General features: G+C 44.4%; 1 protein-coding gene across 19 annotated transcripts in view; it reads right to left on the bottom strand.

The window, feature by feature from the left end:
* LOC126524372 (uncharacterized) overlaps positions 1-15330 on the bottom strand; it is a 248910-nt gene that overhangs the window by 36119 nt on the left and 197461 nt on the right. For 4 of the 19 annotated variants that reach the window (XM_072287382.1, XM_072287381.1, XM_072287388.1 and 1 more), the window contains 5 exons: positions 14018-14032; positions 9433-9500; positions 8389-8403; positions 5607-5621; positions 2308-2322 (listed from right to left, as the gene is read on the bottom strand). The exons of 8 other annotated variants lie outside the window; for them this stretch is intronic. In XM_072287382.1, coding sequence (XP_072143483.1) covers positions 2308-2322; positions 5607-5621; positions 8389-8403; positions 9433-9500; positions 14018-14032 — 128 coding nt within the window. The remainder of the gene's footprint in view (positions 1-2307; positions 2323-5606; positions 5622-8388; positions 8404-9432; positions 9501-14017; positions 14033-15330) is intronic. 7 more of the 19 variants (XM_072287392.1, XM_072287390.1, XM_072287387.1 and 4 more) reach the window with 4 other exon arrangements.

Raw genomic sequence — 15330 nt, 5'->3', positions numbered from 1 at the left:
GCAGGAAGCTGGCATGCTAATGAACACGGCCACAAATTAGACGAAGCAACACTATGCATTCCACCAACAAACTTCCTTTCACCGCGTGAGAGAAAATACATGTGGTCATGCCTCGCTCCCAAAATTTGAATGTATAGGTTCCTCCGGAATTAATTTCTTACGCGGCAGGCTATATAGTCACTAAAGATCTCACGGAATATGCAAATATTCCTGACATGAAAACTTAACCTCACAAGCAACTTGATTTGTTATTTATCGTAACTTCAAGCGCAACCAGCTTACTCACTTAGTTACTTTCTTTATCACACTCTTTCCCCCACTCAACATCTCTTGAATATACCGCAAGTCCTCCCACACCAATCCACCAGCAGCGGCTCTTACTTCCCGACTTCCTCCATCGCATCCTATGCCCTAACCTCTCTTTTTTTTCGACCAGCAACAGCCTTGTCCAACACCCCTCACTCCATCTCCCGCGCACACACCATAGGTTCTCCAGTTTTTCTAAGCTCCTGGTTTTCGCGGATAGCCGCCGCTGTCGGCAAGCCCGCGTGACTCCACTCCGAAAAAGCACTATAGGGAACCACTATTCTATACACCCAATTACACCATAGATTTAAAAGTGGCCTATGTGAACATATGTCATCCTATAGTAGCGTTGGCGGGCCTGTCTGAAGCGCTCTACCGTACGCTTAATCTTGTTTATATCACACAAGTCGGCCAAAAGTGAAGTACTTCGCGCGTGCCTATTTCATCGTTTGTCACGCGTGTGGAGGGCGCTGTCACCAGATTGGATAGCTTCCAGGAGAGCAATATGTTGCCGTCGCGTGTTCTCAGAACACCAAGAAGTACAATAAAAGCGAATCGCAGCAACATTACGTAGATTACGCGACTGAACCGTGAGAGAAAACACCTATGCAAAAGCATGGACTGCACCATCTCGCCGTTTACATCGTACGCGCGCGATCCGTAGTTCATAACAGTGAAGATACTCGCAATTCCGCGTCCCCTTTGGCAATGGATGCTGATGCCCGGTACTAAAAGACTAGCGTATTTACGTAAAGAAAAACAGAGTAACAGGGACCTCAAATTGTGATTAGCCGCTACGTGCAATCTGCCGGGAACATCCAAATTCAGCATTATCTACAGCGGTCCAATACGCGCGCAGCAGGAATTGAAACAGTAGGAAGAAACCTCTCGGAAACAGCCATCTATTCCCGAAAAGCGTGTCACGGCTCTCGCCAGGTATTGAATCATCGAATGTAGAAACGCATCTCGTTCTAGAATCGCTTAAGAGCAGCAAGACTTCGGTGATTAGCTATGTGGATTGTATTTGGATCAGTTAACTGTTTCTATAGTACTAGGCTTAGTTTTTGTTCTTTTTCCCGGTAGGCGAGATGAATCACTGCCCAATTGTCGCTTTCTTTTGTTTCTTTTTCGCTGTATTCAGCGATTTCTAATATGCTCTTGATGGCCGGCTTGCGACTTGTGTTGATTCTGCAATCAGTCTACAACCAGGAATGTCACAAATTTGCAAATACTTATATTCTGCAGCTTTTTAATGCAATCGGCAGTTGCCTTTTGGAATTCACTGTCATAAAGTACGAAAATATTCCCTTCAACACACTCTTTCCGGCGGCTTCTAAAACAGCTTTTACTGACAACGTACCCTACCACACATCTTTATGTGCGTGTGTGTGTGTTCATTACTGCGTAGCAATGCTCTATTGTTTTTCTCGGTTTATGTTCCTAGATTATTGGGGGATTCATTTTGTTGCATTGTTGGATTACGCTCCATTGACGTTATATAATCATTATATTCCTATTCAAACACTTTAATGTCCGTCCTTTCATGTGTATTATTTAAACATAGAATTATTTTTGCTCATTTGTATGTAATCTTCAACTACCAGATGGTTGACTAATCACTGTTAATATGTTGATTTGTATTATCCCGCTGTTCTTACCTTCGTTGCTAATAGTATATGCAACATCTTTATGTATGTTAAAACAGGAGGTCCCCCTGACTGTTTTTACTTTGAGACCTCCTTCTGTATTACGTTTCCTTTGTAATTGCAAACATCTATATTAATAATAAATTGATTGAAATAGATTCAGTTCTACTTTCCTAAAAATAAAAGAGGAAAGATTGTATTTCGCGAAATTTCAAATGGACAGTCACGTGTACGTGACAAATTTTAATGTTCGTTTGCTACGTTAATAGTGTAATGTATTGACTAATCCTATTTTCTTTTACTTGTACGACCTCGCGCTAAACGTGAAAGTGACAAGAAAACAAAATTTGCTTACTGTTCGTATGTACTTCTGAAATTGAACCGGGAGACGTCATTATGAGTGATTGTCGTGGGCAACGCGTAAACAAGTAGTCAAGTAAGCACTCAATCAAGGCCATTCCTTTGCATTGGAATCTGCAGTGAGTGATCAGCTGGTTGATATTGGGCTGCCGACAACTGCCACAAGAGGCGTACTAACGGCTGGCGTCTGCATAGACAAGAGCATGTAGGCAAAGCGAGTTAGAACAGTTGTGGACCTACTGTAAAGCATTTCAGGCCTACCTCAGTTGAAAGCAGCTGAAACTGAATCAGTGCAGGCAGAGAAATGTAAAAAAGAAAGCAACAAAATGAAGTAGATCAATGCCAATTGGAGAATGAAGAGCATGGCACCGCGACATTGCAGAATAATGATTCGTGTCCACGTTGGGAAGCATAGGGGGCCAAAGTTTTTTTGTCCATATATATATATATATATATATATATATATATATATATATATATATAATATTGTTGATTACTGTAGGCCGAAAACGCGCGTAGTAGATGAAGTGCAGGAAAGAGGACGTCATTCCTCGCATAATAAACGTTCGCTCCATGCACACAGCGAACTTCGAAATGCCACTGGTTAAAAAAAATGTAGAACCTTTATATCAGTATATATGAGCCTTCGTATACATCACCTGATCTACATCGGAGATTTTTTTTTTTTTTTACTGTACCGGCCTGCACAAGAGAGAGGCACAGCGACTGGCTCCGTCAGAAATTCCCAGAACGCGGCGCCTGTGCGCTTCTTAGCGTTGGCGACCCGTAGGCGCGTTTCGATCTGTTCGGCAGCGCACCAGTGAAAATAAATGCTACGAATTTCGCCGTGCTGCCCGTTGCAGGACAACCACGTGAAACACACGCAAAGTTTTGGTTGCCCCTTTTCATTAATGTTGGACGCTACGGATATGACATGCGTCTTTATAGATAAGGACGTAGTGCCTTCTGCGCTCGCACGTGTTTCGTCTGGACGACGACGTATCTACAGCTGTGATTGTGTTTCTCTAGTTTCCGGTTGTTGGCTGCTATAACACAATATCCGAACGGAATTATCGTTCTGCCGTAGGCTTTATTAAAAGCGAAGCTTTTCTTCGCGAATCATGCCGGGAGTTGGGACCGTGGCGGCTGCGACGGGCTGTTCTCTTGTCGAATGATAAGACAGCCAATCAGAGCAGATTACAAGCGCAAACAAACGAAAAGGTTTGCCATTTCAAGAAGCTATGACGGAGAAAAGAATCGCGCAAAAAGAATGGGCCCTCATTTAGCGCTCCCTCGTGATGCGATATCATTTTCCGGGGATGTAAGCCAGACGCCACGTGGGAAATAAAAGAAGCTCACATAAATGATTCCAACTCTGCATTCGAAATAAAGTTTTCTCACTCACTCACTGCATCATGCACAAACAGCAGCAATGTCACGGCTAACTTATTATCCGTCATCCAACGGACGCAATTTTCTCCAGCTTTAATACACGTGATACCTGTATGTCTTTGCCTGGGGAGGTATCTCTCTAAACTCTGTTTACTTTGGAAACTTACATTGCTCATTCAAATGTAGGAGAAGTCTAACATATCAGGCTTTAGCTAAGTACAGCTAAAGTACAGTTAAGTTTCAGAACGCTGACGCTCTGTGTTGCGCCTGCACTCATTAGATCCTATATATGCACGCACTGTGCGGAAGAATATCGCAAAATATCTTGCAATCGAATATTGTAAGAAGTCATGGGATCGATAAACATGGCCTGCTATAAAGGAAGCTTTGGATACGGCTGTCACCTTGTCTTATTTTAAACGCTTCCATGGGTCGTCAGAGTTGCCGATAGATACGTATAGTTCTTCCGTGACATATATGTTTAATAATTGAGTGAGGGTTTCTTATCAATAAAGACAACGCAATGATGAGTGGCATGAATAACAATCAAGAATGCTTTCACAAAAAGAAGGCTAAATGTTTACAGTCGAGAACACACTCAGAAATTGTAGTCTTGTTTAAAGGGACACTAAAGTGAAAAATGATTTCTTCTGCATCAGTAAATTACCGGTCTACAACATCAAAAACACCACTCGTACAACGATAAGACGTTTCGTAAGCCAGAAAAAGCGCAAGAACGAAATACGGGTGGCGACGCCTACATAAGTTCCCGCACCTGGGGGCTGTGACGTCTTGGATTTTGATGGCATCTTCTAGGGCCTACTAATTAGACATAGCGGTACAGATTGACTACATTGTGTTCTAAAGAAACCAAATATTAAACATGGCAAGTTTCGGGAACCTTTATTCAGCCAACGCGGCCCAAATGCGAAAACATACTTTGGAATCCCTGGCGTCACGCTGACGTACCGGCGCTGGGGTTTCGGCGCGAAATTCAAGCACTGATACTTGGACCTTCATTTTCTCATCTAATAATCAAACTATCTTTTTTTAAACGACTGCCTGCAAAGTTCTCAAACAATGCTTCATTAGTCTAAACTGATTTATTGTTTCGCTTTAGTGTCCCTTTAAGAAGCCCTCCATATATAAATGGGAATAAGAAAATGATGGAATTGTGTATCTCGAAGTCATTTCAAGATCACATGCGTGCCTCAATGGCAATCAGCAGAGCTCATTATTACGTTCTCTAGTTGTGACATGCTGCGCGTAGCATTAAGGATCCCGTTCGACTAGGTTTCTTTTATTTAGGCTGCTCGGCTAATCGAGGCCTTCTTGTTGCGCGGCAGTAGTGAAACGCGAAATTCGTCGCAAGGATGCCGCGAGACACCAGGTAATTTCCCAAGTATGAAGACTTCACGAGGCACACCGAAAGCAGTTGAACATTACTCCTTCAGGTACAGTAAACAATAAGGCAACGAATCCAACCCTGGTAGTAATTAAGACCGTCAAAAAAATTATGAATATCCGATAACAACCGGGTGCCTTCACTCGGCATGCGCCGACTTTCGCCATTAGCATTACGCAAGGATTAAAAGCAACAATTTCGCGCACAACAAAATGCGAAGAGAGGTTATCACTCTGCGAACGCGATTCGCTACCAATCGGCCCCGAAGATAAAGTGAGAGTGTTAGCCTGTGGGCTAACAATTTCACGGGATCGGAATAGGCACAGCCTAAAGTTAACGTCCAATCACACTATTTGCAAGTTCCTACTGCACAATGCCTTACGCGTTTCAGAAACATTGCGTCCCGAAGCACCACTGTAAATATTAGAGATGACCAAGCTGGACCTGTTGGCGTTCGCGAGTTGTGCGAACAAAGAAAAATGAATACTCATGATTACCCTTGACATGGGGTCCTGTCGGAGAATACAGTGAGGAGAAAAGCAAGTATTAGTACAGGTTTCACTGCGACTCACAGCTTTGACAAAAGCAGCTAGAAGCAACGGAGTAAAAGGATAAGTGTTATGACAAGATCAGTTGTGTTTTGCTGAAATGATATTGAGGTACGGGAAAATAGGTAAGGCTGTAATGACGATAACAAACAAACCACTTTTTCAGAAGTGATTCCCGCATACCAAGCGACTCAAAGAGCACTGGAAATGACTGACCAAGTCATAATCGAGACATTATGCGTTGCTTGCCATATTTATTTGTTAATGGTCATTGATCCAATGTCAAACATAATTGCAGGTTTGATTATATATATATATATATATATATATATATATATATATATATATATACATAGAAACCTTTCGGGACACTGCGACGTTTGGCAGCCTTTATTCGATCTCAATCCCAATTTAATCTACGTGAAAGCTTAAGGCTCAGTGCCACGATTAGTGGACCTTATCAATTTGAATACAGCAATCAACTGTGTTCGAGGTGTTAATAACCAAGTACATTACGGTGAGAGGCGAAACAAGAGTTGCGCTTCCCACAACGATATGTGTGCGTTTTTCTTCACAACCGTAGCATATACAGCTTCGTCATTGCAGATACTAGCGCATTTTCTTTTTATATTTCATGTGCATATCAGACCGTTTATTAGTAACATGTGTAGTTGTTGCACAGCGAGAAAAAAAAAGAACAGGTAACCATAATTTATCTTTTAGAAGTAATAATTTTGATATTTAATGTCATAATTTCACCTAGGGCGACATCCCTGTTTAAGGTAAGGGGTCACAGATAATGCTAAGTAGGGCTCATCATGGAATTGGGAGCCGCCGTGTTCCTTTGTGCATAAAATGCTAAAATGCAGCACGTTCACGCCGAGAAGGCGCTATGTACCGTCGTGGAGGCGAATCGCGTGCACGAATACGTCTTTGCCAACAGTTCCATGAGTGTATCTTAGCTTTCTTTTTGCTACGTTCGCGTCTAAGCTCATTGCAACGGCAAAAGCTGCAAGTTTTCAGGCATTTCAACAACATGCACTCCTTAAAAGAATCACCATGGTTGTTGGGATCTTTTTCGCCGAGCGAAGTCCGGGTAACTGTAGCAAAACGTATTCCCAATGAGGGCGTCCGTTGTAGAGGAGTGCCGAAAAAATTCGGAGGACGCTTAAGCTTCGCCTTTATGTAACGCGATAGCATTGAAAGATCCCTGACGGGTTCTCACGCTTCGCAGCGACTGCAGCGTATGTAACCGACCTGGAAACGCTTACCGCGAACGCTATGAACAAAGGCGAACTTTGCGGTGGAACCACGGCCCCTTGTGTGGGCCGCGATGAGGCGGAGGCGAGCGCCAGCTGGAGTCAACGCAAGCAACCGGGCGCGCCACTCCGTGGCCCCCATTACACCCAACGCGCCTGCGCGCCCAAATTACGGACGCCGCGGCCGGTTTGTGAACGCCGCGGTCGGTTTTTGTGTGTGAAGGGGTTTGTTTGAGTTTTCGCGTAACACAATTATTTTTTCTTGTATAGTCAAAAAACAATCCGAGAGCTATGAAGTGTGTAGGTTGTGTGCAAGTCGTAGTTTACAATTTTTATACGTATTCATGGCTTAGAAAATTCAATTAGTTCCGTCCATTCCTTGCATCATATGAAAGGCCTGGTTCATACGTGGTTCGCAAATCTGTCGGCTGGATTTCCTGCAACATGGGCTCCTTAACCCTGCCGCGTTAAGAGGAGCACAAGTACGGCGTACGAGACTGGCGTTCAGTCGGCTCGTGTGAGGAATCGGGCAATGACGCACTTCTTCAGGGTCGTCGTTCGCGACCATTGTTTTGCCGTGTTCGTCACGAGCGAAGAGGATCGCTTGCTGCAGCTGGAACAGTGATAGCTCGAAGCACGTCAATCACCGACAACAGCGAGTTTTTAAATCGGGGTGCCCAATCGTTATCGCACGCAAACCACCGCGCTTACATAAGCACGCAGAATGAGCACAAAACTTTTTAGCGTATTTGGGCATGAGAACGCAGGCGCTGGAATGGATTAAGATGGCTGATGATGAGGCAGCAGGCCAAGTATTTCTTTGCCACGTATAGGGCAACATCTATGTCGACACATGTTCGTGAAATGGGCGTGCACAAGTGTGATAAGGCCGGTGTCCAATAGTATGCAACGTTGAACACTGGGACCGTAGTTCTGCCATCTGTCGGCGCTCAGCTCACTTCTACGCGAGGTTGAGCGCTCACGAATTCGTCAGCTTTGTTTTACGTTGCGCTGTGCAGCGCAGATACAGTTCATGGTCAAATTATTTAGTTTTGTTTTTTTGTGTGCATTTTAGCCGCAGATTACCTAACACGCCATGATTTTGGCCTTAATTGCACTGATGGGCCATAATAACATTATGAAGCATAAATGATAGCACGCAAGTCATAGCAAAAAAAATAGAGCGCCGACCACGCAGTCGTTGAGATAACCAAATAAACCCGCAATGTGTGATAAAATGTTCTACAACGCAGACATCGCACTGAAATAGATGATAGGAGGGTGTTCTTGAGATGTGCACTGGACAGTCACACCGGTGTAGGAAACGAACGGTACTGTCTCTATCACGTCATGCACTTGATCACTGTCATTAGGACTTTCTTAGAGGAACAAGAAACAGTCGAAGTGGTACATTTATTTGCTAACAAAGTTGACAGCCGAATGCAGAAATAAAAACAGTGTTATAAGCTTACCGTGTATGATGATAGCTACGACGGTGAACGAAAAATCAAATAATGCGTAAGCACTCAGGACAGAAAGAGAGAACAATTTGCGCCTGTCTTAAAGACTAATTTGAGAGAGCACAAAGGTGCAACAAGCGAAACAGCGGCCCGGGAGAAATAAAGAAAGAAAGCCTAGGCACAGGCGTAAGCAATGGTTTTAGTGAACAGCTTGTATACTGAACATTTTTCCTTGGAACAAGAACGTTTGTGCATGCATCTTTACTCTAACACAATAAGGTGCATGTAGTGGCTGCAATAAGGGCAATCGTTTAAGCACCTAGCATTTCATCCATGAAATACGACAGGAAAATGATATTTTGGGAGGCATTGCTATCCAGCTCCGCCCCCGGAGATCAGCTCAGGCTCGTCCGCAGGGCAGAAAGGATGGCGAGTGCCAGCGGTGCCTTGGAATAGGGGCCCGACCACTCGGCGTTACCCCGTTTTAGGGGCAACGAAGTTCTTTCTACGAATAAAGTTTTGTTCTTCTTCTTCTCTTCGTTAATACTAACGCCCACTTTACTCTCGCACCGCGCTAATTATTTTCAAGCGTAGTTGCTCAGTGACACCGCTTGACTTACTTCTCGCCACATGAATACATTTAAAGAATTTCACACGTGCACTGTAATATATTTTTCACCCTTAAAAGTGAAAAAAGGTGCAAATGTGTGTAGAACTTCTCACCTTACGGTGTTATTTATATAACGGACACCCTAAGGGACTAAGTTATAGACACATTTACACCCATTTAACTTTTAAAAGCGTAAATTATATTACAGTGTGCAGAGAAAGTATTGCCCCAGAGGGGCGCGTGCCACTGCTGCAACTGAGGGGCCATCTGTTGCGGCACCAAGGCTTCCCGTGGAAGTAAAATCTCGTTCACACAAGTATATAATAGACCACGCACTCGTCATCTGCGGGTTCACTGGGCACATCGACTTGCTTCCCTGTTTAGATAATAGTTAAAATTGCAATGTGCACGTGACAATCGGTGCAATCGAAATAAAAGAGTTATACCCCGCCCGCATTCCGCATACGCGAAGTCGTACAAAAACGCAGGCATTCCTTACGTTGAAATTTTTGTCCTGCATGAGAGAAAAAAGAAAACACCAAAGCTTGAAGTTATAAGATTGTTCAAAATTTCGCGGCCTCAGCCATGGCCTTAGCATAAACACACATTCCTGGCGCATTTTAAGAAACCATTAGAAAAAGAAGAGACTAAAACGCATGTAAACATAAGTACAAACAGGGTAAAAAGCCCTATTGCCTGTCACTTTAGTGTTAAACCACGTGGACTCATTCAAGTTCTGCCATCAAGCAGTGGTGCACGCTGCTTCCTTCATTCTCGTTCGTCAGACTCAGTAAGGCAATTAAGATGTTAAGGTAGTAATTACCAGAACCCGCAGCGGTGTCTCCGTGGTAACTGCGTTGCGCTGCTGAACACGATGTCGCGGTTTCGGCTGCCAGTGGCTGAGGCCATATATCACTTATCACAAGTGTTAAAGGAAAATTAAAGCAATGAACTAAATCACACATTCCGCTTTAGCTACATCCGCAGATGTCATGCGGATGTAGTGGCTTAAGTTACCATAGGTGGCCAGTTCAATTATCGGCACCATTCGTTTTCATTATTGTACTTATTTCTTTTTCAAATAAAATTCGCAGAGACTCCAGAGCGAACACACAGTCACCGGCCGCGCATTGCAGCTCGAGTGACATGTACCTTCCCTTGCATGATCTACCAACACCAGTGATACCATTGAGCGAATGCTTAACGATGCACTTTTCAAGCATAGTTGTTGGTTTATACACCGAGATGGGGCCCTACAACGTAAAGATATTCCAATTTGTTTTTATTCCAATCTTCTGACGTCGCATTTGCGTAGCCGTCGAAGCAAGCATTGGGCGGTGACCCGATGCGTTTGAACCGCCCATATCACTTCCTTTGTTTAAGACAGGTCACTTTTATTTGCTCTGAAAGCGAATAGCATTGCCTACCTTAACAGGATTTTCTAATATAGCTGGCTAACAAGAGGCAAGGAGTCCGCAGAAGTGGAGAGGGCATTAGAGGGCCCGACGCAGCACAGTGAAAGTAGATATTCGGATGAGCAGGGTTGTGGCGGCATCTGCGATCGGCCCGCTCTACCTGCCTTAGCTTGCAGTGACTGGTCGGAAATCGCAGCGGCGTTGCAACTGGAAGGTTAGAAATTTCCCTAAAACGCATCCTCGCTCAAGAAGAGTCGGTTGAACCACAATGTTTGTTCTTTTTTGTTTTTGTTTTTTTTTTGTTCGGTGTAATGGTGCATCTAAACGTGATCAGGCCCATCGCCCCCTACTAACCTTTATAGAGTTAACTAACTTAGATTCACGTTTGTAGCATGAACATTCAACATTGTGTAGTAGCGTGACTTTCAGTGACCGGCCCTACTGTGTGTGATCAGTACTGTGCCCTAACGCTTCTTCCTTCGAAGATGGGAAGTGGCCGGTTCAAACACCGTGTAGTGTATATTGTGAACCGACTACCGGTGAAACGGTGATTACGTGCAGCTGTACTTGGCGTCTCATCGTGGAGAACACAATTACCCGCATAGCGAACTAGCTATGGATGTGGTTGATAATTGTGGAGGCTGTTCGACGCGGTGTCACTTTAATTCCGGCTGCAGAGTTCTACTTTAGTCTTTAGATTTGTCCTGTTGCTCTTCCTTTCCTCTTTCCTTTTTGCTCCCCTCCTTCCTATCTTCCATTTCTGTGTTGCTGTCACCTCCCTTCAGAAGAGTAGGCAGGCGTTGTGCCCCTTCCGGTGGCAGTGGCCAGCCTGCTCCTCGCTTTCCCTTTCCTGTTAACTTTGTATATGTGTTGAAAACAAATTAAAATAATAATAATAATAATAATAATAATAATAACAATAATAATAATAATATCAGATGGGAGCTTTCCCGGTTTGCGTGACGTCGCGTTACCGACAGGCTAAGTGGACGTGACCCGGAAAATTCTTGACCAATTGTGCGGGGCTGATTGCAGAAATGGAATAGAAACACTTTCGTATAGCTTTGCGGGATGGCGCCCAAGGCTGCGATATCGTGAAGGAACACGTAAAGGATTGTTTGAAGAACGTACAGCTTTCTTATACTATAGGTTGTAGGACTGAAAAAGTTGGATTTCATTCCCGTCATGCGTAATGTTGGCTGTTACAATGCTCAAGCAATAAAGTACCAAAGAATCACAAGCATATCACAGTAGTCCAGGTATTCCTTTATCAGTCGCAGTGCGCGCATAGCACTTGATATTCGCGGGCCGAGCTTCTCAAAGTGATCGTCGGCTCCATTTTCATTTAATAAAGAAGTTCGGCACACAGGTTCGCCGAGTGTTTGTCGGTCAATAATATATATCCACCTGAATATCCTACGGTGTTATATGCCATTTTCAGCTAAATAAGCCACGAACCAGTAATTACGCCCGACAACAACATAAGCTGCACACGATGCTTGTAAAAATTGCTTCGGTAAACATACGGAAGAAAATGAAATGACTAATTTCAATCTCGATTTTTACAACCACAGAGCCCTCTTGACGTGATATTCGTGCACCGCTAAAAAAGAGCTGGCATATGAGCAACAAAACAAAAAGACACTTTGTTAACTGTTGTTGCCTTGCGTACATATTTTCACTTAACAATAAAAAAATAAAATAGGTTTAAAACCGCATGCCCAAATTTTTTGGCACTGATGACGACCTTAAGTGCAACGGAGAGCGTTATATTTACTGCTAAATCTCTTAGTGCGACTTTACGGCAGAACAGTGCATTTCTCGGCCCATTCGACCTAACTTCTGCCAAACGCCTCACGACTACGTTTCATGAGTAGCGTGCGAAGTTTTCTGTACTGTCAATTGACACCACCAGGGCCGAATGGGCGAAAAAAAAGAAAAACTCTCAGTATTACGCGGTGTCTGCGGTGTTTCTTAAATACCTATTCGCCGACGGTACAGTTAGTCGCCTTGAGCGCGTAACCTTATTGTTGAAGTAGCTTGCAATTTTGTGCCCGCTGCGATACACAGTGGAGAGCATCCGTACTTTAGAAAAAGAACAGCAGACGCACACGGTTAATTACTAGCATACCGTGATTAAACTCTAGCTCTTCTGGTCAGGTTGTTGCTCAACGCTCACTTTAGCGCTACACTTTATGGGACCGGCATCTGCTCTGTCCGTTTCCGCACGTATGCGGGAGCTGGCAATATATGGCGCTCCCTACTGTACTAAAGTGCAGCTGCCTAGCGTCAGTTCCTGGCGCTTGAAGATGACGAAAGCTGCCTCACTGTATTTTCGCTGTTCTCGTAAATACAGCCGACTCAGTGTAATCGCAAACGCCACACTGCCGAGCACGGCGAAAACTTAGCTACAAAACGGCACTCGATGCGAAAGCGTGTTTCCCCATTTCGTGGCGACGCGTAATAGCCACACGGGGCCCGCTTTCTGATATCTCAAGTGACAGACTCTGACGAGAATTTCGACGGGCGAAAGCGGATTTCGTGTATGGCACGTCGGCAGCTTCCCTACGCAGCGGGGTTTAGAAGCGGGCGAAACGAAAGTGCTGAGGGCAGAAGAAACCAAAGAAGAAAGTGTACGTCCTTCGGGAGCATGCATTCGGTATGCACACAGTATGCACTACGCAAATCACTTGCAAGAATGCTTCCAAGAGAAAGAGGAAGAAAGCTCCCGAAGAGAGAGGCGCAGACGAGGCCGATAGATGAAGAGAAGTACTGTTTTTGTACGTCTCCAATTTTGTTCCCCCATCGCGACCTTCGAAGAAAATGCGGCGGGAATCGAGAGGTAAGCGGGCTGATGTTGAAAGGCCGGGACAAGAGCTTCCGAGAGAGGAAGCAGGACCTGAAAGTGGAGGCTCACCGTGAATAACGGGTGACGAGAACTGGAGCGAAGTGAGCTAACGCAAGATGTAGAATGAGAAATCCTTAGCGAAAAGATATGCTTGATCTGCACGACGTTTTATTGGTTGGGCTCGTTCTTCCAGGTGACTTCGATTTACTTCACTGCTCCTCTATGTAGCTGCAATTTCGAGCGCTCGTATGCGTGTGCTTTTCAATGATGTCTTCTGATGATGCGATGTAGGGTCTTGTCTTCTTTGTCCGAGCTTCTGGCTGTTCATTCCTGAGTAACATCTCTCGAGTCGCGGATGCGTCTCCTTCTGTAGAAGTCTATGGGCTAAATGCTGAGACTATGTTCAAGCCATTATTCGGCAGTTTCCTAAAGAGTGGCGTGCTTTAATAAATAACTAACTGGAATATTTCGTGGGCACGAGAATCGCAACTACAGAGCAATACAACGCGTAGTTTTTTACCACGCCATGGCTGCTGTCTTACGCGCATTACTGTCCTTTTTCCTACGTTTGGGCGCTACGCACTACCGCCGCTCAATTTACCTGCATGAGAATTGGAAAAAAAGCGATGTATTCTTGTACAGTGCTAACCGCATATTGATCCTATAGATCTTGCTCGTTCTATAGAGCTTCTCGCAAGAAGCGCGCGCATTCTTCATGTGTCTTGACGAGTTCGCAGGCAATAACAAAAATTTGTAAAGTACACTTACGCTCATCAAATCGTGCTGCGGAATGAGAACAAGGGATAAACGAAAGTGAGTCAAGGAAATGTTGTTGCAAGGTGCGATTTTAGTAGAAATATTTTGCGCCACTTCAAGTGTCAAAACAATAAGTTGTTAGCCGTTTTACGCGAACTATTTATTATACGTTCGTGATCGATCAATTTATTGGGTGGGTATTCCGTATTTCTCGGAGGACTAGAGCCTGGCACTGCGAGCATTGCAAGGCTGTGCACTATAGCAAAAAGGCACTCTTTTCTTTTTTTCTTTTTTTTTTGTCGAGAACCAGATTCCATGTTTGATGTGAATCATCAACCTGAAACACTTGACAGGCAGAACGTGAGTGCTTGAGAGGTTGCTGCGCATAGTATTACAGTGTTAACAAATCGTGAATGGCACTATCGCATTGCGAAGTGCTTCGAAAAACTTATTTAAGAAAAAACGTGTTTCGTTCGGATTTATGCCATTACAACACGTCTATTTTCGATAACAAATAGTGTGACAGAACCTTGTTTTGTGTGCGTGCGTGCGTGTGTGTGTGTGTGGGTGTGTGAGTGTGTGCGTGCGTGTGTGTGTGTGTGTGTGTGTGTGTGTGTGTGTGTGTGTGTGTGTGTGTGTGTGTGTGTGTGTGTGTGTGTGTGTGTGTGTGTGTGTGTGTGTGTGTGTGTGTGTGTGTGTGTGTGTGTGTGTGTGTGTGTGTGTGCGTGCGTGCGTGTGCTCAGAGAGCGGTTTTTCTTTAGCTTTTTTTTTCACTGTGGCTTCGTGCGCGCATGATGTTACAGAAGCAACAATTTATTCAGGGGGTCCATCTAGTGGCGGTCCGCAGCAGCAGTTCAAAATGGAGAAACCATCAATGACCTCCTTGTCTTGCACATAACTAGCAGGTGCAAGTATCGCTGTTTTAAGGCACCAGGCATCACGACGTACATTCAAGACGAGCTTAGAGAATGTTTTATAGAATAACAAACTTATTTGCTACAGCACGTGCCAGGTAGATACTTCGCGACGTGCACCCGTGGGCGTCGTGCCACTCGCAAGGCCCACGTCGGCTCTCTCGGAGTAACGGAAACCGATTTCTACAGCCATTCTTTTGCGAACTCTAAACGACGCAGACGATTGCGGAAGCCGGAAACACGTCATTGCCACGATTTTCTTTAAAGCCACCCATACTGTATCTTACATGAAATCGGCACGATGCGTGAACTTGACCTGGCATTTGTCCATCTGTGTTCGGAATGGCAAATAGTTTGAAGAAAGTTTCTGTCGAGGTTTAAGCGATTTATATGAGCCTTTCTAGATGACGG

This window comes from Dermacentor andersoni, chromosome 3, assembly GCF_023375885.2.
Source record: "Dermacentor andersoni chromosome 3, qqDerAnde1_hic_scaffold, whole genome shotgun sequence".
NCBI lineage: Eukaryota > Metazoa > Arthropoda > Arachnida > Ixodida > Ixodidae > Dermacentor > Dermacentor andersoni.
Note: the sequence above shows the minus strand (reverse complement) of the source record. Positions and strands in the feature narration are given on the sequence as shown.